The sequence below is a fragment of the Rhamphochromis longiceps genome, linkage group LG6 (genome assembly GCF_057381845.1).
Source record: "Rhamphochromis longiceps isolate RC_006_pf linkage group LG6, R_longiceps_female_GT1.1, whole genome shotgun sequence".
Lineage (NCBI taxonomy): Eukaryota > Metazoa > Chordata > Actinopteri > Cichliformes > Cichlidae > Rhamphochromis > Rhamphochromis longiceps.
Window position 1 is genome coordinate 42303645 of NC_140562.1, and position 27547 is coordinate 42331191.

A 27547-nucleotide genomic window follows, 5' to 3' on the forward strand; every position below is an offset into this window, starting at 1 on the left:
CTTTTAAGAGGTTTGATTGGGCAATCTAGTGTCAGTAATGAAAACGAATGAATGGGCCACTGTCAGCGTGTAAGGTGCGCAGAGGCACTTCAGGCCAGTCCCATCGGCCACAAAGTGCGTCGGACCACCGACGTGGCCAGTGGTATACCAGGTTACCATCCAGGTGGAGGGCAGCAACCCCTCCTCCCTCCCTGACGACCTCAACGCGTTCTACACCAGGTTTGAGACGGACAACATGGCCCAGCTTAAAGAGTTCAGATCCTCACTCAAACCTGGCAGCTCTGCACTCACCTTCAGGACTGAAGATGTGGTGAGAGCCCTCAGGAGGACCAGGGAGAAGAGCTCACCCGGCCCTGACAACATTAGCAGTCGAGTTCTGAGGCACTGTGCAGGGCAACTAGGAAGTGTGTTCTGGATTCTATTTCAACACTCAATTGACAGTCACACCGTCCCCCAGCTGTGGAAACACTCCACAGTCATCCCCATCCCCAAAAGAAACAACCCAAAGTCTCTGAATGATCTCCGTCCTGTGGCCCTCACCTCCCTGATGATGAAGGCCATGGAGAAGATCATAAAACAGCACATCGTAAGAGCAATTGACCCCCTGATGGACCCACTCCAGTTTGCTTACTGTGCATGCAGAGGTGTCAATGATGCCAAAATCTTCATCTTGGACTCCATCCACAAACATCTGGAGCTCCCTGACTCCTCTGCCAGACTTCGGTTTGCAGATTTCTCATCAGCGTTCAACACTCTGCAGCCTCATATCCTGGCCACTAAACTTTCCACCTGATTTCACCTGGATGATCAGCTAATCCTGTGGATTTTGGACTTTTTGACCAACAGGACTCAGAAAGTTCAGGTCAACAAGTCTCTTTCTGGTCTCTGTTCCACCTGCACTGGCTCCCCCCAGGGCTGTGAGCTCTCCCCCCTGCTCTTCATCCTCTACACCGATGACTGCAGATCCACACAGCCCAACTGTCACCTGGTGAAATATGCTGACGACACAGTTCTCCTGTCACTGCTGTCAGGCCCCTCACGACACCACGGGCCCGCTCTGCAGGAGTTTGTATAGTGGTGTGACAGCTCTAAACTTGAATTGAACGTGAGCAAAACCAAAGAGATGGTGGTGACCTTCTCCAGTAGGCACAGGGATCTGGCTGCTTCAGTCACCACCACCATCCATGGGAAGCCAGTGGAGGTAGTTGAGGAGTACAAATACCTGGGAAGCATCTTTGACAACCTCCTGAAATTCTCTGCCAACACAGAGGAGATTCTCAGGAGGTGCCACCAACAGCTATACCTTCTTAGGAAACTCAACTCCTTTGGAGTCAGCACACCCATCATGACTTTCTACTATGCCTTCCTGGAAAGCATCATGACCTTGTCCATCACCTGCTGTTTCCACTCCCTCAGCCTCCAGAACAGGAACAGACTGCAGCACACTGCATCAGTGTGCTCTAAAATCATTGGCCTGCCTGTCAGAACTCTGGCACAGGTTTTCAGACAGGCAGCCAAAATCATCAACAACCCCACTCACATTCTTCACCCCACATTTCAATGGCTCCCCTCTGGACGACGCCTCCGCTGCATTTCCTGCAGGACTGAGAGGAGGAGAGCCACCTTTGTCCCCAAAACCACTCTGCTTTTTAACTCCAGCCGATAAGAACATTTCCCGCACCCATAAACTACACTCTTCTTACACTGCTGACACTTTATTCACTTTTAGTCACTTGCAGTTATTTAGTCACCTTCAGTCACTTTAATTTTAAAACTGTCGGGCAGCAGGGGCGCATCCAGATTTTTTTTCATAGGGGTGGCCATAGGGGTAGGGTGACCAACCATCCTATTTTTTGCACTTGTAGACATTAGCCTTTTTACTCTTCAATGCGCCATATAGCGGCTGCAGCAGGTGTGCCACTCTGTGGAGAAAATGGTTGTAAAAATTTCCCATCCCCCAAAATTCCTGCAGTGCTTTAATAGATGTCGGAAGCGGAAAGTCTTGAACAGCCCAAATTTCTTTGGCAATGGAACCGCACTCTCAGCGGAAATACAGTGTCCCAGGAAGTCTAGAATTGGCAACCCAAACTGGCATTTAGACGGGTTAATGATTAGGCCACATGCAGCCAAGCGCTGAAAAACCTGACGCAGATGGGACGTGTGCTGTCTCTTCGAACTGCTGGCCGCCGGGATATCATCTAGATATACAAAAACGAAACACAGCCCGCGCAAGACCAAGACCATCAAACGTTTGGGTGGCATCTTTCAGGCTGAAAGGCAAGCGCAAAAACTCAAAAAGGCCAAACGGAGTAATTATGGCGGCTTTGGGGACATCCTCAGCACGCATGGGAACCTGGTAATACCCATGTACTAAATCAATCTTACAAAAAAAATCAAGGTCCCGTGAAGATGGACGGAAAAATCCCGGATGTGGGGAATGGGATAGCGATTGTTTGCTGTGACGTTATTAAGACGGCGAAAATTCTCATAAGGCCGCCTCCCACCGTCAGATTTGGCCACCATTTGTAACGGGGAAGCCCAGGCACTGCACAATGCCCAGGCGCTCCATAGTCGCAAGTGGTAATCCTTCGCAGCCAGCAGCAGGGAGTTGGCAAGGCCAGGTCGCACTGGAGCTGGCAGAGGAAGAGGTAGGTGAAGAGGAATCCTCCGTCATTTGTTCCTAGCAAGGACAGCATGCTCTCCAAGAGCGGTACCATCACCCAGGCGCGAGAGAGAGGAGTTTCTCAGCCTGCTCTTCATCAGAGAGGGAGTAGCACCTCAGAAGCAGTGCCCTTGAGAGCGGTGTATTTCCCTTGGGCGGGGGCAATCCTGTAGGAGGGTCATCACACACTGGGTGGACAGTGGATCCAGCAACGCCATCACATGATGGCATTTTGTGTCATTGGAATGAAATGCCACGAAGAGCAAACTGAACTTCGACGTGCATGAACCATGAAGGGGGGTTGTGAAGCCAAAAATCCAAAAGTGGTAGAACTTATTTACCTCTTGTTCCTTAAACATCTTGATAATTTATCCCATGTTATTTCACAGTTGGCCGTAACGCTTTATTTTAGATATTGCTGGTGTAACTTTACTCTAAATACTATCCCGGGTTTGTTTGTGGTAGCATTATATTACATGCACGCATATTCTTTTAAAGCAAATACTACTTAACCATCAGGTGATTTGACTCTTCTTCTGTTGACAGGTAAATTTCTGGTAAATTATGTTTGCTTATGTTGCTTTGGCTATACTTACCTTTGTCTGTCCCTTTGTTCTGGTCATATATCCAAAGCAGGTGTGTGGGAGGGGCCAACCCAGCACTTCCTGTTTATATAAGGTCATGAGGTCAGTGATTGATTCACTGGGCACAACCAAATGAAGGGTTTTTTCCTTTTGATAGTATTGTTTATTTTCTTTAAAGTAATGTTTGAGTTGTACTATATGCAGTGTTTTACTTTTCAAATCATTTAGCTGTGTAAACGAGTCTGTCAATTGGATGAATAATTTTATTCCTGTTTATTTGTTTCGATTATCTTGTTTGGTCTAACCTATTTCTAAGGTAGAGAATAATGACATTGAGATGTGTGTAAAAGTCTATATAAAACAAGTGAGATTTTGACAACCGGGGTTGTTTTAAAATGGTAGAATGGACATGCAAGGAAATATAGTACACTTAAAAGAAATTTGACCCGTCTGCTGATGCTGTCCTTTCCTTGTCACTTGCTCTACACTACCACCCACTGCTAAATTCAATATGTATACTGTAGTCTTTACCAGGCTACATTTTGTCATTCTATCTGACAGCAAAGTTGACTAATGCAGCTTTCTGGGGGCAGGAGGTTCTTGCACATTAAAATTTTTACAAACCTATTTTAAAGTGTTTTTCTTCATTTGTTTTTTTCTTTTTTAATTTTTATTTTCTGTTAGAATTGTATTACTTTTCTGTTTGATTGTTTGGCTTTGTGGTGGATTTTTCCCATACAGTTTTAATACACTGAGATGGTGACAGAGAAAACACTCTTCACTAACCAATGGGTAACATCATAGTGGCTCTCCTTTTTTTTTTATACAGTCTATGACTACAGGCAAGAAAAACTATAGATTTTGGGGTTACCTGTCCCTGCAAATCCATAATCATAATCAAGTTACAGTGATTATTCTTGATTAAAATAGACACAAAATAGACCACTTACCATGACAAATGCAAAATAGACTCCTTAAATAGAAAAACATTAGGCAGCAGCTTTTTTTATTTAAAAAAAAGGGTTTACAAGCAGAGATACAGTGAAAGAGGAAATGCGAACAAATCCTTCAGCCTTCATATTCACCTTAACTGGAGTTCATTATGGGTATCTTTATAAAATAAACTTATATCTAACCAGGAATTCATGATTGTGGCATCAGGCTGTGTGTGTGTGTATGTGTATAAAAACTATGAAGCCCAAAGCGTAACCCTTTTTCTCAGGGTTCAGGTGGTGTTGAGTGGTTTTTCAGGATGCTGTGTGTTGTTTTGGCTGCTCTTGTACGCCTCGCTGAGCTGTTGAAGGTCACTTAGCAGACCTGCAAACTGCTCCTCCTGTGTGAGCACATTAAAAACAGCTGTTAATATGCTGAAATCAACCACTGTCGCTAAACTTTAAATATCCAGTACCTTAAAGGGAACATATTTGGTTAAGAAATACAAATTAGCTTGTTTAAAGGGCATCAAATACACTTAAACCACTCTCAGATCATTTCTTATAAAACTTAATCAGCATAGTTGCATTTAACTGCTTTTTAAATATTCAGTTTTTATGGGTCTACAGCATATGAAACTGTAATCTTTTAGCCTACTGATAACAATAGAGGCAGTGTTTGAAATATGCAGAGGATGTTTATCTATCAGCAGTGATCCGGGCTTTTTCCTGTATAAGGTTTTGGCCTCCCCCTAAAGTAAAGTCACCGGCATTCTGTTAAATATTTTGAGGGTTTAATTTAATCAGGCATAAAATACACTGTTGTTTATGAAACAATCACAAATCTCAGAGAATTCAGTGACTGCTGATGATTAAGGTAATACAGGTAGCTTCTACTATTTGAGGCAGACTGTGTTTGCCTGCATAGTAAACATAACCTGCACCCTCTGTTATTAAATAGCAGATTCCATCACAGTTTTTAAGAGACTAATGAATATATTTCTGCCTTTTAGTTTGCTACGTTTTAATTTAAGGACCCCCTAGGGCTGGACTGAGATGCTCTGAGCCAGTTCTGGCTGTCTTCACTCCTCCACTGAATGGGCTTGCAAAGAGAGGTGACCACCTCTACTGGTAGCATGACTCAAAGTGTCATTTATAAATATCATGCAGTTATATTGCTCATAAATTAAATTAAATTTCATATAGAGCGTAAAAAAGTAGGTATTCCTAGGCTAAATTCCAAAGCCTGCGGTAGCTGCACATGTTAGAATAGTCTAACTAGGTCAGAACAGAACAGAAAATAAAACCATTAAATTTATAATTATATAAAAAAGTACTAAATGTTACTACTTAATAATTTAAGTGAACTGTTTTATGTTAGCGTTCTCTCTATGGACATAAATTCTTTTACCAGAAAGTTTTTGATTTCTGAAAATTTTAAAAATCAGTGGTTTGGTTCTATTTTTCTATCTCAATTTAAAATGCGAAAATCTTTTGCATCCCACTGGACCCTTAAACCTCATCTCTGATCAACTCATTAGGCTAAGAATAAGGACTTCCTTCATGATGACTGACAAAATACCGGATACTCTCTAGATCAGGGGTGTCAAACTCCAGGCCTCGAGGGCCCGTGTCCTGCAGGTTTTAGATCTCACCCAGGGTCAACACACCTGAATCAAATGATTAGTTCATTAACAGGCTTCTGGAGAACTTCAAGACATGTTGAGGAGGTCATTTAGCCATTTAAATCAGCTGTCTTGGATCAAGGACACATCTAAAACCTGCAGGACACCGGCCCTCGAGGCCTGGAGTTCGACACCTGTGCTCTAGATCAAATCAAGGCAGATAAATGAGGAATAACAAATGCAGGTGACCTGCAGTACCATCATAGCCCACCAGGGAGCACCAGCGCACACTGCTCTGTGGGGTTCAGGAGAATAAAATGTGGATCTTGAAGTGAACTATTTACAAGCACTGTTCTTTGACAGTGGACTTTCTTCATCTCACTTACCAGCACATTCACTCTCTCGGCTGCTGCAATGGCAACACTCAGCTTCCTCTCATCTTCCTCCCTTTCCTCTTCAATCACACCCAGCCTGCAAAACACACAGATAAGAAGACATGCTGTTAAGAGAGAAACACTGAGGTTGCAGATTGAACAGGATAAAGCACAAACAAAATGCATGCTTTAAAAACAGAATATATGAGGTGTGATCAAAACATTCTGAGAACTGGTCGATAAAAAACTCAAATCTAAAAACTCTTTCCTGATTTCAATTTGGCTGTTTCTTCTGCGTGTGGTCACCTCAGATCTTGACCTTTCTAGAGACCAAATGTGTGTGCTCAACACTGATCGGTTCATTGTGGGATCAAATTTTAGGTAGCTATAGAATTTAGGTGCAGTACTTTAGGGAAGACAGGATGATGCCTTGGTGCCAGTGCTCTGGAGCAGCTGAAGCGGTGCATGAGCGTGATTTACAAGTGTGCAGCTTTTTGTGTAGTGTGAGAAAGAGGATTCAGAGGTCAGAAGATTTCGACACATGGAGGGAGATCCCACTGCACGAGTGCAAGCTGATCGAACATGACTGTCACTGAGAGATCTAAAATAGTAGGTGCTCTCAACACTGTCCAGAGATGCACGACCTTCTGGTTTTAAGTATGAGATCCTCCAAATTTAAACTGGATAAAGATTTTTTCAATTTCTTTAGTCACACCTTGTGTTTACTTTCAAATGGAACACACACACACACGTTAATGCACAGACTAACCTGAAGGTGGCGCTGGCAAGCTGCTCCTCACGCATAGCCAGCACATTCCTGAGCTCGTTGACCTCTTCCTGCAGTATTGCATTCTGGTCCTGACTTTGGATGATGAAGTCCTCCAGGCGCTTAGCCATGTCCAGCTCGCGCTCCGTCACCTGCTCTATGCCCAGGCGAAGCTCTGACAGCTCCTGAGCATGCTGTCATTACACGTAGACATCATATAAACTGTAGCATTGAAAGCAAACACTTTACACTGTCACTATAATATGTAGGAGGCTTGCCATACCTTATCCAGTAAGCTGAATTGCTCATTCTCAGTCTTGATCTCGCTCGGTTGCCGGGTGTGGCTGCCTGGTGGGTTGGGGTCCCCGGGTTTAATCCAGGGAACCGGTGCAGGTGCACGCTTGACAGAGACGCTCTGGGAAAACATGAGCAGAAACTCCCTGCGTTATTCCTCTCAGTGAAACTTGAAAAAATATGTGTGCACTTACAGAAGCGTGACTCAGAGGTGCTACTTAAGACCCCTGATCTGTGTTTATGTATGCTGTTGTGATATTCCTAGACATAAAAATGTTTCCTATGATGATTTTTTTTATCCACTACTCATAAAACTTGGACCTGGCCGATAAGTGTGGCAAGTAGGGCTGGGCCATATTATACCGTTCACGGTAATACCGGTATAATGTTAGGCAACGATAGGAAAATGAAATATCGCGATAGAATGGGAGTAAAACGCGCATGCGCAGTGCCTTTGTTTTCATACGCACATGGCCGATTGTTGAGTGAAACAGATGAACCAGAATTGGTTTGTAAAAATGGTGCAACTTCCGTGATGTGGAACTGGTTTGGTGTTTGTCCGTCAGATACACGACAAAGCACATTTTTTTGCAGAACATGCAAGCGGCCGTTGTTATTGTCATATTTGTCGGACTAAGATGCTCTTAAATCTGGGAGTAATCTGGGTCCTAAACTCCGTATGCTTCAGGTCAAACAACACTGCAGCATCACAGAGTTAAAAACTGTCTAAATTCTTTCATCTTTAATAAAACGATCAGCATTGCTGCTTTACCAGGTGTAACTATGAAGTTTAACTTCCAGGCATCCATGAAAACTAAAGTTATTACATTTAACGGAGTTAGACGTTAGCAGGAAGCTAGCGGAAGTTAGCTCGCTAGTTTCGCTAGTTACCTAAGCATGATATAGCATGTTCTGACTGAGAGATTTCTGAAAAAAATCAAACGTACAGTTCTGCTATCACTTCCAACATAAATGAAGACAGGAAACTAAACAGCAGTGACGTTTGTAGGGTTACTGAAGTTGGGCTAGCTGGTATATAATGATGTGCTACGTGATCGCTAGCGACACAGCTATGTTAGCATAACATAAACAGTGAAGCTGGAGGACGAACACTAACACTTTTCCACTTATAAAAGTTAACGTGAAGGTTCCTCATGGTTAGAGACAAATGCAATCGCATGGCAGGATGTTGTAAACGGACCAAACTTCAGTCAGGAGAACAACTGAGATAATCCATCCACAATACGAGGTTAGTCATTAATATACTGCAACAACATGGGAATAGAGCAGCTGCCAGAGAATTCAACATTAATGAATCAATGGTACAGAAGTGGAGGAAGCAAGAAGAATGAGTTTAATAAAGTTTGATTTATCTGACTGCTTTGTTTCGCTTAATGTGCCTTATAATCCCGTGCACCTTATGATCCGAAAAATACATACTGCACACTGCAGTTTAATGTTGCAAAGCACCTCTTTTTAACTTCAGTGGATATTATACATGGTTATGCTCAGGATATGTCAGCCCATTTCTACTGGAAATGCCTTTTGGTTAAACTTTCAGCAAGGAATTTGCATTTGCACTGTTACATTTTTATAAAGCTTTAATGTACATAAAAACCAGCTTCTTGTTTAAGTGAAAATAAATGGAAGGTTGTCTTTTTGCGCTAGTAATGTTGTGGAGTTGTATTTTGTCTCGCATCAATTATATCGTCGGTTATATCGTTATCGCAAATTTTCAAATATATATCGTGATAAATATTTTTGGCCATATCGCCCTGCTCTAGTGGCAAGTATAAGTGTTTGTCCACTTCCAATCAATGCAATGTACTGCAATAATGTACGGCTCTCAGGAATTCCATTAATCTGAATATTTTGAGTGTTTCTGCATAAAATATTCAAATATTACAAATCTAGAAACAATCTGATCCAGATTTAACTTGAGCAAAAGAAAGGAAGTAACAACAGATAAAAAAAAAAAAACAGCCTGACTGTGATAACAACCGTACTTTGTTGTTGATTAGAATATTACAGAGTCACAAATTTATCTGTATTTTGCTGTTACACTGATATATGACGTATGCAAACTGTAATATATAAACTGACTCAGATGTAACTTTATTAATTTTTTTCTACTTTTATTACAATAAAGTAAAGTTGTTTTGCAAGACTTAAGAAGATAAATGTAATTATGTTTTGTAATTTGTGTCTTTAAACATTTAATGTTGTAATTATATTACAACATTTCTTTCACAGACAAAAGATACAGTAGAGATGTGATAAACAAAAACAGATTCATATTATTTCTGTAAAAAATCTAGTCATGCTTGGTCATTAAAAATGGCCAAGGCTGTTTATTGTTTAAAGGCTTTAGAGTATGAACTATAGCCTCCTCTGTGAAAAGCTGAAGTCCTTTTTGCATAAACACGAGAACATGAGCTGCGCAGCTCAGTTGCTATTACAGGCAGTTCACAGTTCCTGTTTATACTCACAGTATTTGGTGGTGAGATAAGTGGTTGGTTGGGCTCCGCCTCCTGTTCCTGGTCAGATGTCGGCAGAGCCTCGGAGCTCGTTTGCCTCTTCATCTCACGTTTTACTTGTGCCGGACGTCTGTGTGGGGCACTCTGAGTTCTGGCGATCGGTTTCCTCCTTTGACTCCTGACATCCACGGTGAATAAACGGATCAGTGTTAATTATTTAAATGCCAATGAACACATTATACAATGTTTAAAATGCACAGACAAAGGATCCTAAATGGAATAAAAAAATCAAATCTATCTGACCCAAACTGAATTTGTAATTGAATAGCTTGAGAGAGTCCTTCCTCCACACTGACATTGGGAGGAGCTGCGTCTGACCTCCACTGTGCCCCTTTGAAACTGACCTGTTGTCACGTGTGCTTTTGGATTCCTGAGGAATATGCTGGAGAGACGACTGGAGAGGGCTGTACTTGCTCAAGTCCTTAGGTGGAATATACGCTGGCTTGATGTGTCCTGTTTGGCTACAGGAATACCACTGTTTTAGTAACATGCAACAGAACTAATATGATGGACAAATCACACAAATCAACATACCTGTTAATATCTATCCGAGGTGCTTCAGGGCCTAGTGACTCTGTTATTTGGTTCAGAATTGAAGGCAGAGGGTGCAGCTTGTCAACTGTTTGCTGAGGGAGAAACAAGTAGCATGTTAACCTTCACTTATACACAAAGCATGAAATAAGTATATTTATATAGTGAATGGATACATAATTGCTTCTGGTAAACTTGAGAGAAAAACTACATCTATGACCACACAACACAGCGATACACACCACACACACCACATTTTTTCTACAAGGCCTTTTAATCCCTTAACCTACCAGTGTTAGAATTAGGATTCTGTTTACAAATCTTTATATGGGATAAAGGGGTAGCTGTGAATCTCTTACATCTGTGTAACTAGATAACAAAAATCAAACCCTATCTTTAATCAGAGCTCTGATCACAAGAATAAGATTATTTCCTTCTGTGTCTGTAGTTCACTATCAATAGTTTTACTTAGGTCACCTGACAGATTAAAAAAATGGGGGGGGGGGGGGGGGGGGGGGGTGTCAGAAAAATAAAAAATTATATCTTCTAATAATATCCAGCTATTTATGTCATTCTTGTGACTTTATCTGCAGTACCCCCATAGTCCACTTGGGGGCCACAGCAAAAGCTTTTTGTCCTGTACAGCCTCCATCTTGTCAACACAATCTTAAAGGGTAGAATTAGTGCGTGAGTACACCATGTATAACTGAAGTGATCTATATGTGGGTGTCAGTCAGTCCAGCTTGTACAGAATGCTGCAGCTCTCCTTTTGACTCGTGTGAAGAACATATTACTCCGGTGCTTGCTTCCCTTCATTGGCTTCCAGTGCGTTTTAGAATTAAATTCAAAATCTTACTTTTGACTTATAAAGTGCTAAATGGCCAGGCACTGGACTATTTGTCTGACCTTTTGCAGCTTTATACGCCCTCTAGAGCCCTTCGATCAAGTGATCACCTGCTCCTTACCTTACATAAGTCTAGGATGGTTCATAGAGGAGATCAGGCATTTGCGGTTTTGGCACCGAAAATGTGGAATGATCTACCTCTCCACATTAGAAAGGCCCCAACTGTTACTCTTTTTAAATCGCATCTTAAAACATATTTTTTTACTCTGGCTTTCGAAACTGTATGAGAGTTACCAATTCTTTTATCCTAAAAAACTCCTTTGTCCCACACACCATCAAACTGTTTAACTCCTCTCTGGAGGGGAGAGGGAGGGGAAACAGGAGGACAAAGGAGGGGGGAACAACTAAGCTGTAGTGCCTCTTCACCTCACTGTACAATACCTCGTGCAATACTTTTTGTAAATAGTCAACAGTGCAATAGACTCAATACTTGAAATGTGCAATTCACTTGTATTTTTATTTTTTATTCCTATTTATTCTATTTATCCCCTTTGTATATTTTATTTATATTTGTCTCTGTATTTATATATGTGTGTGTGTGTGTGTGTGTGTGTATATATATATATATATATATATATATATATATAACAATTCTGTAACTGTAACTTCGGTCGTTGCTGTGCTTTTTGGAAGTCGAATTTCCCAGAGGAACCCACCCGAGGGATTAATAAAGTTCTATCTTATCTTATCTTATCTTATCTAATTTTCTTTTAATTTTCTTACCTGTTGTTGTTGTTAATGTCATTGTTTAATTGTTATTTTGTACAGCACTTTGGTCAACTCCCTGTTGTTATTAAATGTGCTTTATAAATAAATAAATAAATAAATGAAATGAAATCTTCATATAAACTCTATAATTATAAGTATCCCCCTGATAGCTGCTTATAAATTGTCTTCCACTGTGGTTAAGCTAGCTAGTGGAGCCATGCAATACAAAAGTCACACAATTCCTTTAAAACTAACTACCAAACTGGACTAATGTTTGCCTGCCTACCTGGTCCTTCTGGTAGATGATGTCCACCAGCAGTCCATGGAGCACAGCCAAACGCAGAGGCAAATCCACATAGCCATCAAAGGATGTCATTGCAATCTCAGTGTCTCCACTCGACACCGTTTGTAGGAAGCCTCTCATTCCATCCCAGTGCTGCTCCAGGAATTCATTCATGAAGAGCATGTACTCCTCCTTTTCCCCGAACCTAAGTAAGAACAACAAATTTAATTTACTTTAGGTATTTATTTCAGGCCCTTTATTGTTATTGTACATGTGCAACAAAAAAATATCTTTATCCATATTCCCAGATTATGTCTTTCAGTGTGCCAAAACAAACAAACAAACAAAAGCAAACAATCTGCTCAGGAACAAATGCACAAACGTGACATAAACTACTGACAAGGTGAAGTTGGCCAGATTCTGGATGACTTTGGCTGTCAGCGTAAGGGTACGCAGGGTGTTTGGCTCCGGGTACGGTTGCGTCAGACCAAAAAGGGAAGGACTGAGGATAGCAGGACACAAGAAACGAAGGAAGAGGGAAGCAGAGATGAGCCGATGGCCAATCTCCGGTTTGCCCTGGTCTTCACACACCTCCACCCAGCTGGAGAAGATCCTGTTTAACTCTTCAGGAAAAGGCCTAGTGGAAAGAAGCATGTCAAGTATGAGATCTCTGAATGTGAGAGATGCCCAAATCATTTATTGTATGTTAAGCTGATTTCTCTCACCCATGGAGCTCAATGATCTTCTGCACCACCTCCTCACAGGTTTCCCTCAAGTGCTTCTGGTTGCTTGACAGTTCAGCCGCAGGACATTTACGAGGGTCAACTTCACAGTTCTCAGTCGATGCATATAGACGGTTGATAAATTCTCCTGCATTGAAAAGAAAGCATAGAGTTCAGGAAAACCCAGTACGATTGAATACAAGCAACCACCTTTACGACTGATCTGCCCTACCTAGTGTGTCGATGAGGTACTTCTGACCAACCAGCTTCATATATTCATCTATAGCTTTAGTGGCCAGTGTGTTCTCTCTGAAGATCATTGCTTCTTTTTCTCCAAGACGCTCCACCTCATCGTTGCCCAAATCAATGAGGAATTCCTAAGGAATAAAAACTTACTTCTGAATATGCTTCTGGTTGTATTTTTGATACATATTGTGAAAAAATAACGTTTGATTCATAAATTGCATTAAAAAATTTTTAAATTTAATCTCATTCTTTACCTTGGCCTTGCCGATGCTCTGGAGTACGTGGACCAGAGCTCCTGCCAGCTCTTCCTTCTCCTTCACATTCAGAAGTGGCTCCAAGTTTCTGCACATTTCTACGTAATCCACAGTCACATACTCGGCAAACTCTTTATATTTCTCCATTGGCAGAACTTGCAAGTTCTGGAAACGGGCCTTTATGCGAAGTGAAGCCTGCGGCCCCAGAGCTTCTTTGTTCCCTGCTGAGCCTGACGCCTTATATGGAGTGATGGGGTACCACTTCTCCTGATAGGTCCTCCCTCGAATGTCAGCTAGAGGTATGGTCACGCTTCCCAGAGGGTGTAGACTGGAGTCGTCTCGGGAATGCCGCTTTTTCTTGGGGTCTTCTTCCCGGAAGAGGTGCAGGCTGATTTGGGAGATACAAGGCAGGTTGTCGAGCTCAAAGAATTCTCCCCAGAACAGTTGGCACCCTCCAGTCGCACCTCCACTGGCCCCCAGGCCTCCCGAAGATCCAGCGGAGCCATCTGCTGCCAGGCTGGAACGGTTTGGGAGCTTGCCAACAGCTCTGCTGGTTGTGCGGGCGAACAAGGTGCCATCCAGGTGTACCTCACAGTAATAACGCTTTTTGGGTGGCAGATCCTTGGCTTCATTAACCCACAGACTCAGCGAGTTCTCTGTGCGCTCGATGTTGTCCTGTGAATATAATGAATGTTATTAGTAGCACAACACAATTTGAATATTGCGTGACCGGTGGGACCGGCGGCTGAAAGCTCACCTTGTTGGGCTGTGCAGCTCGTCTCAGATCTTCAATCCAGCGGTCACGTTCAGCAGCCGAGGAGCAGCCGAAGCAGTGGGTGTTCTCAGAGTTTATCACCTATAGCACATTGAAACTAACAGTTAGTGGTACTGGAATACTTTACGGTACTCGTTAATGAATCTATGGGAGTGCCCTTTAAAGTCTACCTCAAAGCAGTACTTCTCCCCCAGAATGGAGCTGTGGACCGGTCTGATGACGGTGCTGGTGTCTGCACTCAGATCTAGTGTCCCCACTGGACTGACTGGAATTGACACAGACTCTCGGGATTCATAGAGCCTTAAAATTAAACACAGTGGAAGAATTCAGTCACAAAAAGGAGATGGAGATTTGTCAAAGGTACTCACAATGTACACTTTCACTACCTGCAGGTTGTTTTACCATCGACACATTACATTAACACTGTGGTTGTTTTTAAAAAGAACATCTTGCAAAGTTTTATTTGCAACATGTTTGAATTATTCTTTAGTGAGGTTTTATGTGTGTGTAGGTTCTCTCTCAACCAGGTCAACCAGGTCATGCTGAACTCTTAAGTTTCCAAAACTTAAAGACGTCCAGTTGCTTTCTTTGCAAGCTTCTTGGACCTTTAGTGAGGTTTACTATGAAACTGATCGGTTAGTTTATTGTTGAAGAAGTGATTAAGAACACGATAGATGAATTATAGGCAGGGTTTTTTGAAGATAAGAGTTTGGCCTTAAATTATGAAAGACAATGAGAGAAGTTACTTTAGACCAAAGGTGGATATGGAGTGCAGTATATCTGCTTTGAGAAACACAGCAGTGCACTTTACCTGCGTCCTTTGTTAAGTCCCTGTTGGTTTAGCTGGGTGTTGCTATTCCTCTTGGCTTTGTTCTCAAGACGTCGCTTGATCAGTCCCTACGGGTGAAGAATGCAAACACAGTGCATTTGGGCAATTATGTGTTGTATCAACAGGAAAAGGAAAACTAGCGCAAAGATTGTCTCTGGCGCATACTGCACTCACCCTCACACCGCCATCTTGAGCCTTTGGTCGAGGACCAAGCTGGCCCCCATGGTCGGGGCTGCATTCTAGGGATTGGGATGAAAATGGAATTCTCTGTCAGTTTTTCATTAGTGTTGGCAGGACAAGTTGGCTTAACTAAATGAAATTATAGGCAGTACTCATTGTTTCCATTTAGAGTTTGTGGTCAGTACTTCTACATATTTCTTCCTTTTTGTGAGTCAGTTGTTTCCAGGCGTCAAATCAAATGGTTGCCAGGCTAACTTTAGAGCAGATATTGTGTGCTGGTGAAGCAGGAATAGCACGAATATTAATACAATTAAAATTGGCTAAGTTCCATTACGGTAAGTGACTTCCAGGTCATATGAGAGCACCTGGGGTTAAATAACCTGTGATTTTTTGCTGATATGAAAACAAAGCAGTAAAATAAGTAGTTATGCACACCATCTTATGACTAATTTTCAAGCAGTTAGATGAGTGTTTTTTCACTCATCTAACACAAATAACTTCTACTGAAGACTCTCAAAAACATCAAGCAAAAAGTTTTAATATTTCCAGATGGGTTCAGATGAGCCATTTCAGGATGTGGTTTAAAGCTGTAATCCGATAGCTAGACCTATCTCAGTAAAGTTAACTAATTGCACATATGTCACTAAATAACACATAGTGTACTGCAGCTTTACATAGAACAAACGTAAATGTTCCCATTTTGATTTTTCCTGTTTTGTGTGAACATTTTAACCTTTTAGTCAGAAAATTGATATCTCTAATATCCTCTTTTGCTTATTTATACTCAGCGATATTGATGTGTTTAATTACAAGATTACACAGGTGTCCGATTTCCTTTTCGCTGCTTACCCAAATTCCCACCACAAACAATCCAGCGTTTAAATCCTATCATTTAGTCCAGAGGTGTGTGCAAAAGCCCTGTTACTTCAGTCTCTGTGTCTTTATCATTTCCTTTCTGTCGTCTTCAAAAGAGCCGATTGAGTCACTCAGCCAGTCGGTGCAGAATCGAACACCTCCACAGTGCAGCACCTCCACTCTTCTAAGCAAAATATATAAACTGCATGGATGGAAGATACCGACTATATCATCTCGCTCTGTCTTTCTGCGAATTTTCATTGGACTGCTAAAACCCTGTCTTGATGCTATCTTCCCCAGAGGGAAAAAAAAACACAGAGGAAGCGATCTTACAGACATTGCCACGAACAAACATTTAGCTATTTCCTCTGTGTCTTCTGCGGAAATAGTGCAATAGTCATCGCTGATGTCAGTAACAGTTAAGCTGGGGGGTGTTTGATGATTTTTCTTCATTGCATTTTAATCTGCACATCATTTTGTTTGCTTTGCGTGTGTATACGGACCTGTGTCAATGTCTACAAGGTTCTGCATGCTGAGGTTGGACAAGCAGCTGCTGACACGGTTTCGAGTCCACATTGTTGGCTAAGACGGACACACAAAAACGGGCATTTTTTACTCTCCGTGGTTATGACAACATGATTTGAAATCAGTGTAAATAACATGCTGTTATCTGTGGGTACCTCTTCCTCTGGGGAAATGAGAATCTGCCCATCTTCCAGGCAACAGTTGCTGATGTCCCATAAGGGGACCTCCTGAGGCGGGACCCATTGCAGTCTTGAGAGTTCGCAGGGTCCGGCTGGTGTCGGCACAACCTCATTCAAACCTGCAATTCAAGTAAACGTTGCACAGACAAACACATTTTGATACTGATCAATCATGTAAGGTCAGTATACACATGTAATCACGTGCTAAATATGTGCTGATTTCTCTCACTTTGAAGAACTGACAGTAAATTGTTTATGATGTACAGATACTGTTTAACTGGAGGCGTATGCTGCCGGGCTGGTTTGTTTTTGATTTTTGGTAATGACACTTATCTCACACAGCGATTGGCCACTCCCATTTGAGGTGTTGCCTTGGCCACTGACGCTATTGGTCTCTCTTTTTTATTACACGCCATGAAGGCCTGCGCACATCCTGTGGGCTGTCGTTAGGTTTTTTGTGTCTTTTTTTTTTTTTACTCGATGTCAACATCCATTGTGCTTTTATGTCGTCTTAATGTTTACATTATCTTACTATCAAGTATATGCTGTTCTTGAAACGCCAGCAGAACATAAAGATAATATTGCATCACTAAAACATGCATAAAAGCCCAGGAGAGCAGAAGGTGGCAGGAAAGTAATGCTTGTTTTTAAAGCAATTATATTTTCTTCTTGTTCTTTTTAATAATAAAATATGGTATCTTCTTCATGCAGCCATGCCTCATTTGGCTCACACCTGCATGATCTGTCTGTGTGTGTTGCAGATGTTTCTCTCACTTCCTGTCAGCTGAGATGAAAGACGTCTAGAGAACTTCTGTATAGGTACAACTATTTGAATCTGTCCTGAGGTGGATTGAGGTTTCTGATGTCATTAGACAAATGTTCAGACATCATTTGTATTAGCTGTCTGAGGGCACTCCTTTTTAGTTTCTGCACAAGTACAGGAGTGCGTGCAAATCTGACTAGAGTTCATATTTTGTATCTGAACAGCAGGTAGGCTTCTGGTTGGATTTGCCTACCATTTTCATATAAGGGGCACAGAAACGTCTGTGTCACAACAACACATTATGTTGCTGTACATTTTTAGCCATGTACCTCTTAGTATGCATTTGTTTCTCAGCGCTGGGGAAGTTGGTTAGTGAATCTAGTTAAGTGTGGGTGCTGGTTTGCAGTTCTTCAGTTACTTTGAATTTCTGGGTCATTTCTCTGCTGTTTTGGCGGTTTTGGTCTCGCAATGATTCATGTCTGAAATGAGATAATGACGATTGTCTGGGTTCTGCTTTTTAGAAGGAGAGAAATCTGTTACCTACAAGGAGAGAGCCCTTAAACATAGACTTGAAGGGCGCAGGGCTTAGATTTTAAGCTTGTCCAATGACTCCACACTTGCCTCACAGATTTACTACTACTACCACTACTGCTGCTACTACTAATGTTTTAATCTCGGCCTATACTTACTGTTTGTTTAGAAAATATTCCAACAGTTACAGACTTTCCTTTTGTCTTTGTACTGATCATTTTTTACTGTTTATTTGAGGATGTAAATGTTGCATCTACAAATCTTCTAAAAGAGCTTTCTTGAGGTTAGGGGACTTTAAATAGCCATCAATAGACATCAGATTTGTCACATTATCCGAGATCACACTATCGTTTAGCTTACTGGGTAATGGCTCAAATATCTTTACAACATTTTGTTTAAATTGTTTGCTGATGTTTAAGATATTTTTGGAAGTGTCAAAGTCATTCACTGGTGTTTGGCTGTATTTAACTCTTTCATCACTTTCATAACCTGTAACATTTCTGAGATCCACTCTTTTACTTGTGATTTATAAATGATTTATATTTATAATGTATTTTCACATAATGTAAGCCTATTTAAATTCTCAGCTTCTCTCTTTAATTATTTCTACGTGTTTAATACTGAGCCAGATGCTAAAATAGTCTTAATAGTATCATTGCAGATGAAATTTCCAGATGCACTTTTGACAGAGGTCACCCATACCACTCATACTGCTGAGTGTTATTAAATGGTCCTACCTACTTAACAAGAAATCACAAATCGTGTGATCGCAAATAGGAAATAGGAAACATTTTCTGATATTTCACATAATATTTGGATTGAGTAATGACCTTAATGCGCAGGGCTTTGTGTGTACGCTGTACTTTTGTTGTAGTAGTCTTACCTGCAAGGGATGGCGTGCTGTTGCGGGGCTGTAGCTTTGGCTTCTTGAGCTTCTGGGACACACTCCGAAGATATTTTTTAAAAAGTGCCCCTCCGCCCCCTTTCTGTGAGGGGTCACTGGAGGCAGCCCCCGAGGCTTCTGTGCCAGCAGAAGTGGCTGCAGCAGAGGATGAACCTGCGTGAGCCGAATTGGCAGTAGAGAGGGCTGCAAACAGCGACCCAGGAGGCTCGGACAGAGCCCTCCTGAAGGGGTTCTTTCTTGTTCCTCCGGAGGCTTTTTCAGGCTTGGCTGCATCGCTGCTTTTCCCATTGGATGAATTCTTTTCTCCGGGGTCCTCGCTCAAGGCCTTGCGCCAGTTTTGCATCTTGCTCCACTTGTTGCTAGAGGCCTTCTGAATTTTTTCCATGGTGGATGTGGAGGATGCCGGCGTTCCTTCTCCTTCTTCTTTCTGCTCATTGAGGGTTCCCTTGGAGCCAGTATGCCACTTGTATGTGTTGAGAGGGTCGCTGGTCTCAGATGTTTGTGGAGGCTCATTTTCCTTCTCAGGTGATCCCTGCTCCTTTGATGCTGGCTGAGCTGCAGGCTCTGGATCTTTCTCCTCAGTGCCCATTTCACACTTTTAGGGTGTAACTAAAATTCTCTCTGTTTTTTAAGGTCGCATCAAAAACCTTCACAAGAGAATTCACCTGTCTCCCTCCTAATTTACCGCCGCTTTGGAGATTGCTGCGTGTGCAAAAGGAAGACAGCGTAGTCTGTATCTCCTCTAACTGTCTGTTTCTCATTTCCTGTCTTGCAAAAACGTTGATCAACAACACGCGACTTAGCTGCTCTGCCTGTGGTTGCTGTGCTGCTGCACTACTCCCATCTCTCTGGGCTGTTGGCTTCCTCATGAAATGACACAGAGAAGTTCAGTGTTTTCATTTAATACTTCCTGTCATCCGTTCTTCCTGTTCTGTCAAAAAAAATAAAACAAATCTGCATTCAATTTGTGTGAAACTCAAAGAAATGTCCACAGATGTTATAATAAAATGTGTGTTTTAGGTTGTCCACCTTGACCTCAAAGGAAGCCTACTTGTCAGATTCAGTCTGTCACATTATGAGCAAGGGAAATGTGGTTTTGCATGTTACAAAGTAGTAGAAATCCATCGTGAGACAATATTAGGCAAGATGTGTAATATGAAGATATTTAATGAATCTAATAAATCACCAGTCCCTATACAGTTAATAAGATTCATTTTCTTGGTAACTTGAATGAAATAAACCACCAAGGACAACATCTTTTTTGTCAAATATACGTGAAAAATATTGTATGGAAGACTCTGGACCCAGTCTTACTTTTTTAGTAAGACCACTAAACTGATATCTGTGAGAAAGAAACATAAGTATCCATGTGGTATCAGCTACCTGAGAGTTTACAAGCTGTTGACAGTTAAGAGTCAGTTTCCTGTCAAAGCTACAGGAAACTGACTATAAAAACCACTTCCTGCTCTCATGCTGCTCTTTTCTCGTACACACCTGCAGGGTATTTCTGTGTACCAGTGGGGTGAACTGCCAGCAATATAGTCAGATGTTGTCTTTCTAATTGTGGGAAGTAATGGTGGAGTACAGCAGGACCTTTAGATTTTTCATTGGGAACATTCCTCTAGTTCACTTCTCCAGTTCTTTAAGCTATAAAATACCTGGGAAGTGGTTTTATAGGAATCACATTCACACAGTAACATTAATACAGTATCAACATGCTTATATCTGTGTTTCTATAATAATAATAATAATGGATTGGATTTATATAGCGCTTTTCAAGGCACCCAAAGTGCTTTACAATGCCACTATTCATTCACTCTCGCATTCACACACTGGTGGAGGCAAGCTACGGTTGTAGCCACAGCTGTCCTATAAAGAGCTGAGTGTGTGAAAACACTGAAAGTTACATTTTTGTCTTGTTTCGTCCAGGCCCTCTAGTGGCCGGGGGCATTTGGTATTGAAAATATGCTTTGACTGTATGCGGTTAAATGTGAAACGTAATCAATGAAAACTGACTGCCTCAACATAAAAAAAAATAATTAAAATTAAATGTAAAATTTAAAAGAAAAACTGTAACTGAAGTTTGAGAGTGTTTATAATGTGTGTGCTGTCTTTTAGAACTATAATCAACCTTTAACCTGACACTAGTTTAAAAGTAAAAGGGGTCCATTTAATTTTTAGCCTTTATTTAAAAGGCTATTTACATTATGTGATAAGAGGCAGTAATCTCAGGTTTATCACTGTGCAGTTGCAAGAACACTTTTTTTAATTAACATTTGAACAACAAGGGCACTGATCTGGACTCAGTGACAACAGAGAGTCTCAGTCAAGGTTGCTCTGTATACGTTAACACCGTTCTTGGCCATAAAAACCCTGAAAACCACGAATACTGATCACAACAGGATTTGAAGTTAAACATTAACAGTAAAATTAATCTTTGCTGGTGCTGAAGTATTCTTAAAGCACAACAAAAGAAGTATTTCACAAAGCAGCATGTCTGTACAACTCCTCAAAATGTTGGCAAAAATGATGAGTGCTGCAGGAAGTGCTTGTTCTGTTTACAACTCGAGCCAAAAACAGCTATAACATTTGCAAATAATAAAGATAAACGGGTAAATGTGTAAATACTGTATACTTAAGTATACAATAAGTTATTAATATTTAAGATGAATTTACAGTCACAAAATCAGAAAGTATTTAGATTCATCTGTGGAAGTCACAGTGTTTGTCTTCATCTGGTGGTCGATTGATTTACTGCAGAACAGTTTACCTTTTACCTTAACAAGAAACATGTGGTACAGACAGCAGCGGTTTTTGATATGGACATTGGCCAGCGCTGCGTCGTGGTGGGTCGCATCATGGGCATCGGCAAAAAAAAGTTGCTCGCACCCATGCTGCCCGACATCATGCCAGCACATTTTGGGGATTGCATGGGCACCGATCGGAGCGGGGCGGCCGGGGGTTCTCTGGCTGGCTGAACAGGTGTTGTGCCAAAAAGTGATTGTCTGCCAAAAACTGATTTCCGGTATTTGCCAAAAACTGACTGCTTGTATTTAAACTGCTATAAATAACTTGTTGGTCTATAATATGTGAAACATATGTCAAATGTATCCCTCGTGAATGATATCACGTCATCTTCAAATCAAATCAATTTATTTATATAGCACTTTTCACAGGATAAAAACCACAAAGTGCTTCACAGTCATATAAAACAGAAATACATAAAATACATTACAATTCAAAGCTTTAAAAGTCAGTACCAAGATTTTAAAATGAATTCTAAAATGTACTGGAAGCCAGTGTAATGAGCGTAACACTGGTGTAATGTGCTCTCTTTTTCATGTCTTAGTTAAAAGCCTTGCAGTAGCATTCTGGACTAACTGGAGACGGTCAAGATTCCTTTTGCTCAAACAAAGAAAAAGACTGTTAAAATAATCTAAGCGAGATGAAATAAAAGCATGAATAACCATTTCTAACTCAGATTTAGACAGCAAAGTTCGCAGTTTGGAGGTGTTTCTTAGCTGAAAAAGGCAATTCCTAATCAACTGGCGAGAGGGTTGTTCTAGGGACATGGCAGAATCAAAGATCACACCAAGGTACCTGAGGCTCAGGTGAACAGATGAGCCAAGAGAACCAAGATGCTGCTTGATTAGAGATATCTGGTTGTCGGGGGCAATAATTAATGTTTCTGACTTCTCAGAGTTCAACTGTAAGTAGTTGTCACCAAGCCACTGTTCAACGGAAGCTAAACATTTAATTAAAGAGGACAGTTTATGGACTTCCATTGGCTTAAAAGAGCAATAGAGCTGAATATAATCAGCATAGAAATGATAACACACCTCAGGGAACTGCCTATATAAGTCCTAGAGGTAACATGTACAAAAGAAAAAAGAATAGGACCCAGAACTGAACCCTGCGGTACCCCACATGTCAGATCCTTAGAATGTGACATAAACCGATTTGCAAAAACACTAAAAGATCTGTTGGAGAGGTACGACCGAAACCACTCCAGAGCCAGACCGGACACACCGACTATGTCCCGGAGCCTGTTAATCAGGATGGTATGGTCAATGGTGTCAAAGGCAGATGTCAAGTCCAACAAAACCATGACCGAGGATGTTCCAGAGTCAGCTCACTAGAGACTTTAAGTAACGCGGTTTCTGTTGAGTGACTTTTACGGAAACCTGACTGAAATTTGTCATAAATTTCGTGTTTTTGTTTTTTTTTTAAGTGGTAAATTGATCTGCAACTACTTTTTCCAGAATTTTCGATAATAATGGAAGGTTTGAGATAGGCCTATAATTCTTAAACTGAGTTGGATCCAAACTGCTCTTTTTTAATATCGGCTCAACAACAGCATGCTTACAGAACCTAGGGACCACACCTGTTAAAAGAGAGGCATTGCATATCTCTACTACAGAGGGGCAATCTTGAGCAACTGACAACATTCCTGTAACAAGGTAGAAGCCGCAATCAGTTTTTGGCAGTGACTTTTATGTATCCTTTAATTATGCAGTTAAAAAAAAATATTTTTGACTTTAAAAATGTATCTTTTAAGAGTAATCTAGCCAAGAGGACAGCTGAAATTGCAACAAATGCAAAAATAGTTGTGTAAACATAAATTAAATGGACAAAAGGGAGCTGATTGATTATAATGTAAGTACAATAACACAGTCACAAAGATACTTGAGAAACAGGTAATTTTTTAAATTTTATATATCACCCCTTTGTAATACCTGTTCACCAAAGTCTGTTTAGCATCATACGTAACGATATTACACATAAAAAACACACGGAAACATTGGAAATCAGTTTTTGGCAGGCAATCAGTTTTTGGCACAACACTGGCATCTAATAACCAGCTCGCAAAATAAAACTAAATAAAAACAAACCAACAAACAAGGGCTGTCAACTTTAAAGCCGTCATCACATTTAATGCGATTAGAAATTTTTAATGCAATTAATCCATTTTGAGCGCAGAATGACTAAAAATCCCTTAAATGTCTCCGTCAACGCATTTTAGGCAGTTTTTCCATTACGCATTAATGTGACAGCTCGACAACAAACACAAAAACTGAAGTTATCATGATATAGACTTATCATTTGCACCGATGTGTTTTCTAAATTCTATCACACACATATGCCCTCGGTGCGCCTGCTTGCATGCTGAAGCCTCACAACCTGTCTAAAGTGGAGGGGCCGAGCTGCTTTCAAATAGTGCACATTTCCTTCATAATATTGTCAATCCAAGCCCATTATTTATTATTTTCCTGAGTTACGTGAAAAAAAAACTTTATACAAGGTGTAGTTGTATTAGTCTATGTTGTGGGGTTGTGTTTAGTGGTTGAGAGGAGGCGGTAAAGAATACATGTTCACATTGGCACTGTGTGACTGTTACAGTGTTGATACTGGAGTGCAAAATTACTGATGGAAGATGAACAAGAAAAGGTCAAAGCCATCAGCCATCAATAGATGAAGTGTGTTCGCGCGCACTCATCTAATGTCAGCTTTATTATCTAGAACCCGAGAATTCAAACTGTAGACAGACTTTCGTCGTGAAGAAGTTTCAGCGGTTAATCAATACTTGGAAATAATTTGAAAAACGTGCAGTTTGCAATTGTGCTAAACGGTAAAGACATGACAGAATTTAGTGAAGTGAACAGAAGGAAATCTGTGGAAATCATTTCGTTGCTCCAACCGGATAAGGTAAAAAAAAAACAAAAAGCGAAGGAAACAAAACAAAGTTGAGCATTTAGCACTTTTGGATAAATGACTTTTATTCCTGATCAAATAAGCTTCAGTACATTGCTATATAAAATGTCAAATTGTTAATATACTGTATATCAGTATACACTGGATACAGGATACTGGATACAGGATAACCACTGCTCATCTACCATCACAATGAACACCGGTGTACCACAAGGCTGTGTGATGAGCCCTTTCCTCTACTCCCTCTTCACCCACGACTGCAGACCTGCTGATGGTTCCAACACCATCATTAAGTTTGCAGATGACACCACGGTGATTGGCCTCATCAGTGACAACGATGAGGCCGCCTACAGGGAGGAGGTGGATCGTCTGGCTGAGTGGTGCGACACAAACAACCTGCTGCTTAACACCGAGAAGACCAAGGAGCTCATCGTGGACTACAGGAGGAATGCTGACCCACATCCACCCATCCACATTAAGGGGACGGCTGTGGAGCGTGTGAGCAGCTTCAAGTTCCTGGGAGTCCACATCTCCGAGGATCTCACCTGGACGACCAACTGCTCCAAGCTGGTCAAGAAGGCTCACCAGCGCCTCTTCTTCTTGAGGACTCTGAGGAAGAACCACCTGTCCTCAGACATCCTGGTGAACTTCTATCGCTGCACCATCGAGAGCATCCTGACCAACTGTATAACAGTCTGGTACGGGAACTGCTCTGCCTCGGACCGGAAGGCGTTGCAGAGGGTCGTGAAAACTGCCCAGCGCATCGCCGGAGCACCACTTCCTGCCATAAAAGATATCTACAGGAAGCGGTGTCTGAAAAGGGCTGGGAAAATCATCAAAGACCCCAGTCACCCATCACATGGACTCTTCACCCTCCTGCCCTCTGGGAGGCGCCACAGGAGCCTCCGGACTAAGACCACCAGGTACCGGAACAGCTTCTTCCCCACAGCTGTCAGACTCCTGAACTCTGCCTCCTGACATCTGACCCACGTTAACACATGGACTGAACATACACACACCCACAATGGACAACTGTACCCTCAAACACACAATAATAACATGGACTGAACCACCACTCACAACCACTAGCACTTTATATAGCCTCTGTAGAAACTATCTACACCCTCACTTATCTTAACTGCACTACTGTATAGCTCTGTGTAAATAATCATTCTGTACATTCAATAATCTTTAATCCTACAACTGTTTACAACTTGCATAGTTCCCATTTCTGTATAGCTGTATATCTCAGATTTCTGTAAAGTTATTTATTTCATATTCTGTATAGTTTTTCATATTTATATCCTGTTCATAGCCTGCACATAGCTTGTACTCACTACAGCCTGTACATACTTAGTTATAGAATATTCACAACATACTTCATACCGTGTACATTATAACATACCATAATAGACCCATTTCTGTAATATACTTACATATCTATACTATTGCTAATATATATTGTAATATACCTATATCACTAAAGCACTTCTGGATGGATGCAAACTGCATTTCGTTGCCCTGTACCTGTGCATGTGCAATGACAATAAAGTTGAATTCTATTCTATTCTATTCTATATTGTTAGTGTGACATATCACACATATATTTTTGTCTTATCAGTTGTTGGATTTCATTAGTGAACTGCAGTGCAAAGCATTTAACAGTGACGATTTTAAAATCCCATTGCAGAACATTTTGTTATTGTGTCAAAGATTCCTAAAAACCTGACTGCCTTTTCTTTCTAGATGTTGGAATTGGATTGCAGGCATTTGAAATTGCCTCTTCTGACGCTGGAAAATCTTGGAAAAATCATCACCCCCTATGTGAAAGATGTTTCAGAGGAGTAAGTCACACATTTAAAGCCATCAAGCTTACAAGCAGCAAAAATGATCACTAATACACACATATACTCTGGTTAAATGTTTGTTTTCTCAACTATTTATCTTTTTTTCATCTTTTAGTCAGTGGGCGTCCTTAGCCGATGGTGACCCTGGATCAAAAGCTGTCATTCTGTTGTCCAACATGTGCCATGCGATTATAGAAGAAATTAGCGCCTTGGTCCTGGAGGTTGTAGAACCTCAGGTTCTTGCCAAGGGGCACAATCATGCATGTGGAGATAAGGTAAGTTTGCAGGATGGGTGCAGCTGCTGCAGAGTAACAGAAAATAATATTCAAGCCAGCTTCAGAAACACCCTTCATCACTGTTTTGGTGAAGCCCTGTCCACGGCACAAGGTAAGTCCCACAACTCGGATATATTAGTAAAGCTGTTTCAGCAGAAATTACTAAAAGAGTCAACACGTCGCTGGCTCGTATCACAGGGCCAGCTCCTACCCCACAAACCCATGACTCAGTGACAGGTATGAGCATTATACAAATGGTGTATAATGTGACTGAGAGTTTTAAATGCATCTTGAATGTCAGCAGAAAAATCACAGACAAGGCATCTGACAGCATGACATGCTCAGACTCTAACTGTAAGCAGACCTGCTGTCTAGATGTGGAGGAGGAGGAAGATGCAGAAATCCCACAAATAAGTGACTGTTCCTTAGAGAATTCATTGTGCACGGATAATCTGAGTCCTCCTCCAACTCCAGAGCTCCCTAAGTATTCAGAAACATTTGTCCCTTCAGCATTGATTTTAGCCTACCAGGAGAATTCTTCACCAAGTCTGGATGCTGTTAATTTCACAATTATTCTGTTTGTTGTTAATTAAAAAAGTAAATAATAATCTAACAGTTATAGCAGTATTGTGCAAAAGTCTTGAACTACCCCATTTTTTTAATAGAAACATAAACACACATACATAGTTACAATGCTATTATGATACATTGTGAGACACCATTGTGATCTGACATTCCATCCTATACTAT

The 27547-nt window shown here is 41.2% G+C and overlaps 1 protein-coding gene across 1 annotated transcript; it reads right to left on the reverse strand.

Annotated features, from left to right (window-relative positions):
- Positions 1-4243: 4243 nt before the first annotated feature.
- rasal3 (RAS protein activator like 3) lies at positions 4244-19865 on the reverse strand. Its single transcript, XM_085410809.1, has 19 exons — positions 18943-19865; positions 16742-16884; positions 16565-16643; positions 15201-15265; positions 15009-15094; positions 14368-14497; positions 14180-14278; positions 13423-14097; positions 13155-13299; positions 12926-13070; positions 12601-12837; positions 12204-12405; positions 10309-10400; positions 10119-10235; positions 9727-9892; positions 7227-7358; positions 6947-7137; positions 6190-6274; positions 4244-4579 (listed from the first exon to the last, which is right to left on the reverse strand). Exons 1-19 carry the CDS (start codon positions 19550-19552, stop codon positions 4472-4474), a joined length of 3507 nt encoding a protein of 1168 aa, XP_085266935.1. The 5' UTR covers positions 19553-19865; the 3' UTR covers positions 4244-4471.
- Positions 19866-27547: the final 7682 nt, after the last annotated feature.

Bases quoted from the DNA above. Each gene is read 5' to 3' on its own strand.
- rasal3 (XM_085410809.1), bottom strand. From the start codon at position 19,552: ATGGGCACTGAGGAGAAAGATCCAGAGCCTGCAGCTCAGCCAGCATCA. The intron at 16,885-18,942 runs GTAAGACTACTA...CTTGAATTGCAG, and splicing joins CAGCACGCCATCCCTTGCAG to GTTTGAATGAGGTTGTGCCG. The intron at 12,838-12,925 runs GTGAGAGAAATC...TCTTTCCACTAG, and splicing joins AAGATCATTGAGCTCCATGG to GCCTTTTCCTGAAGAGTTAA.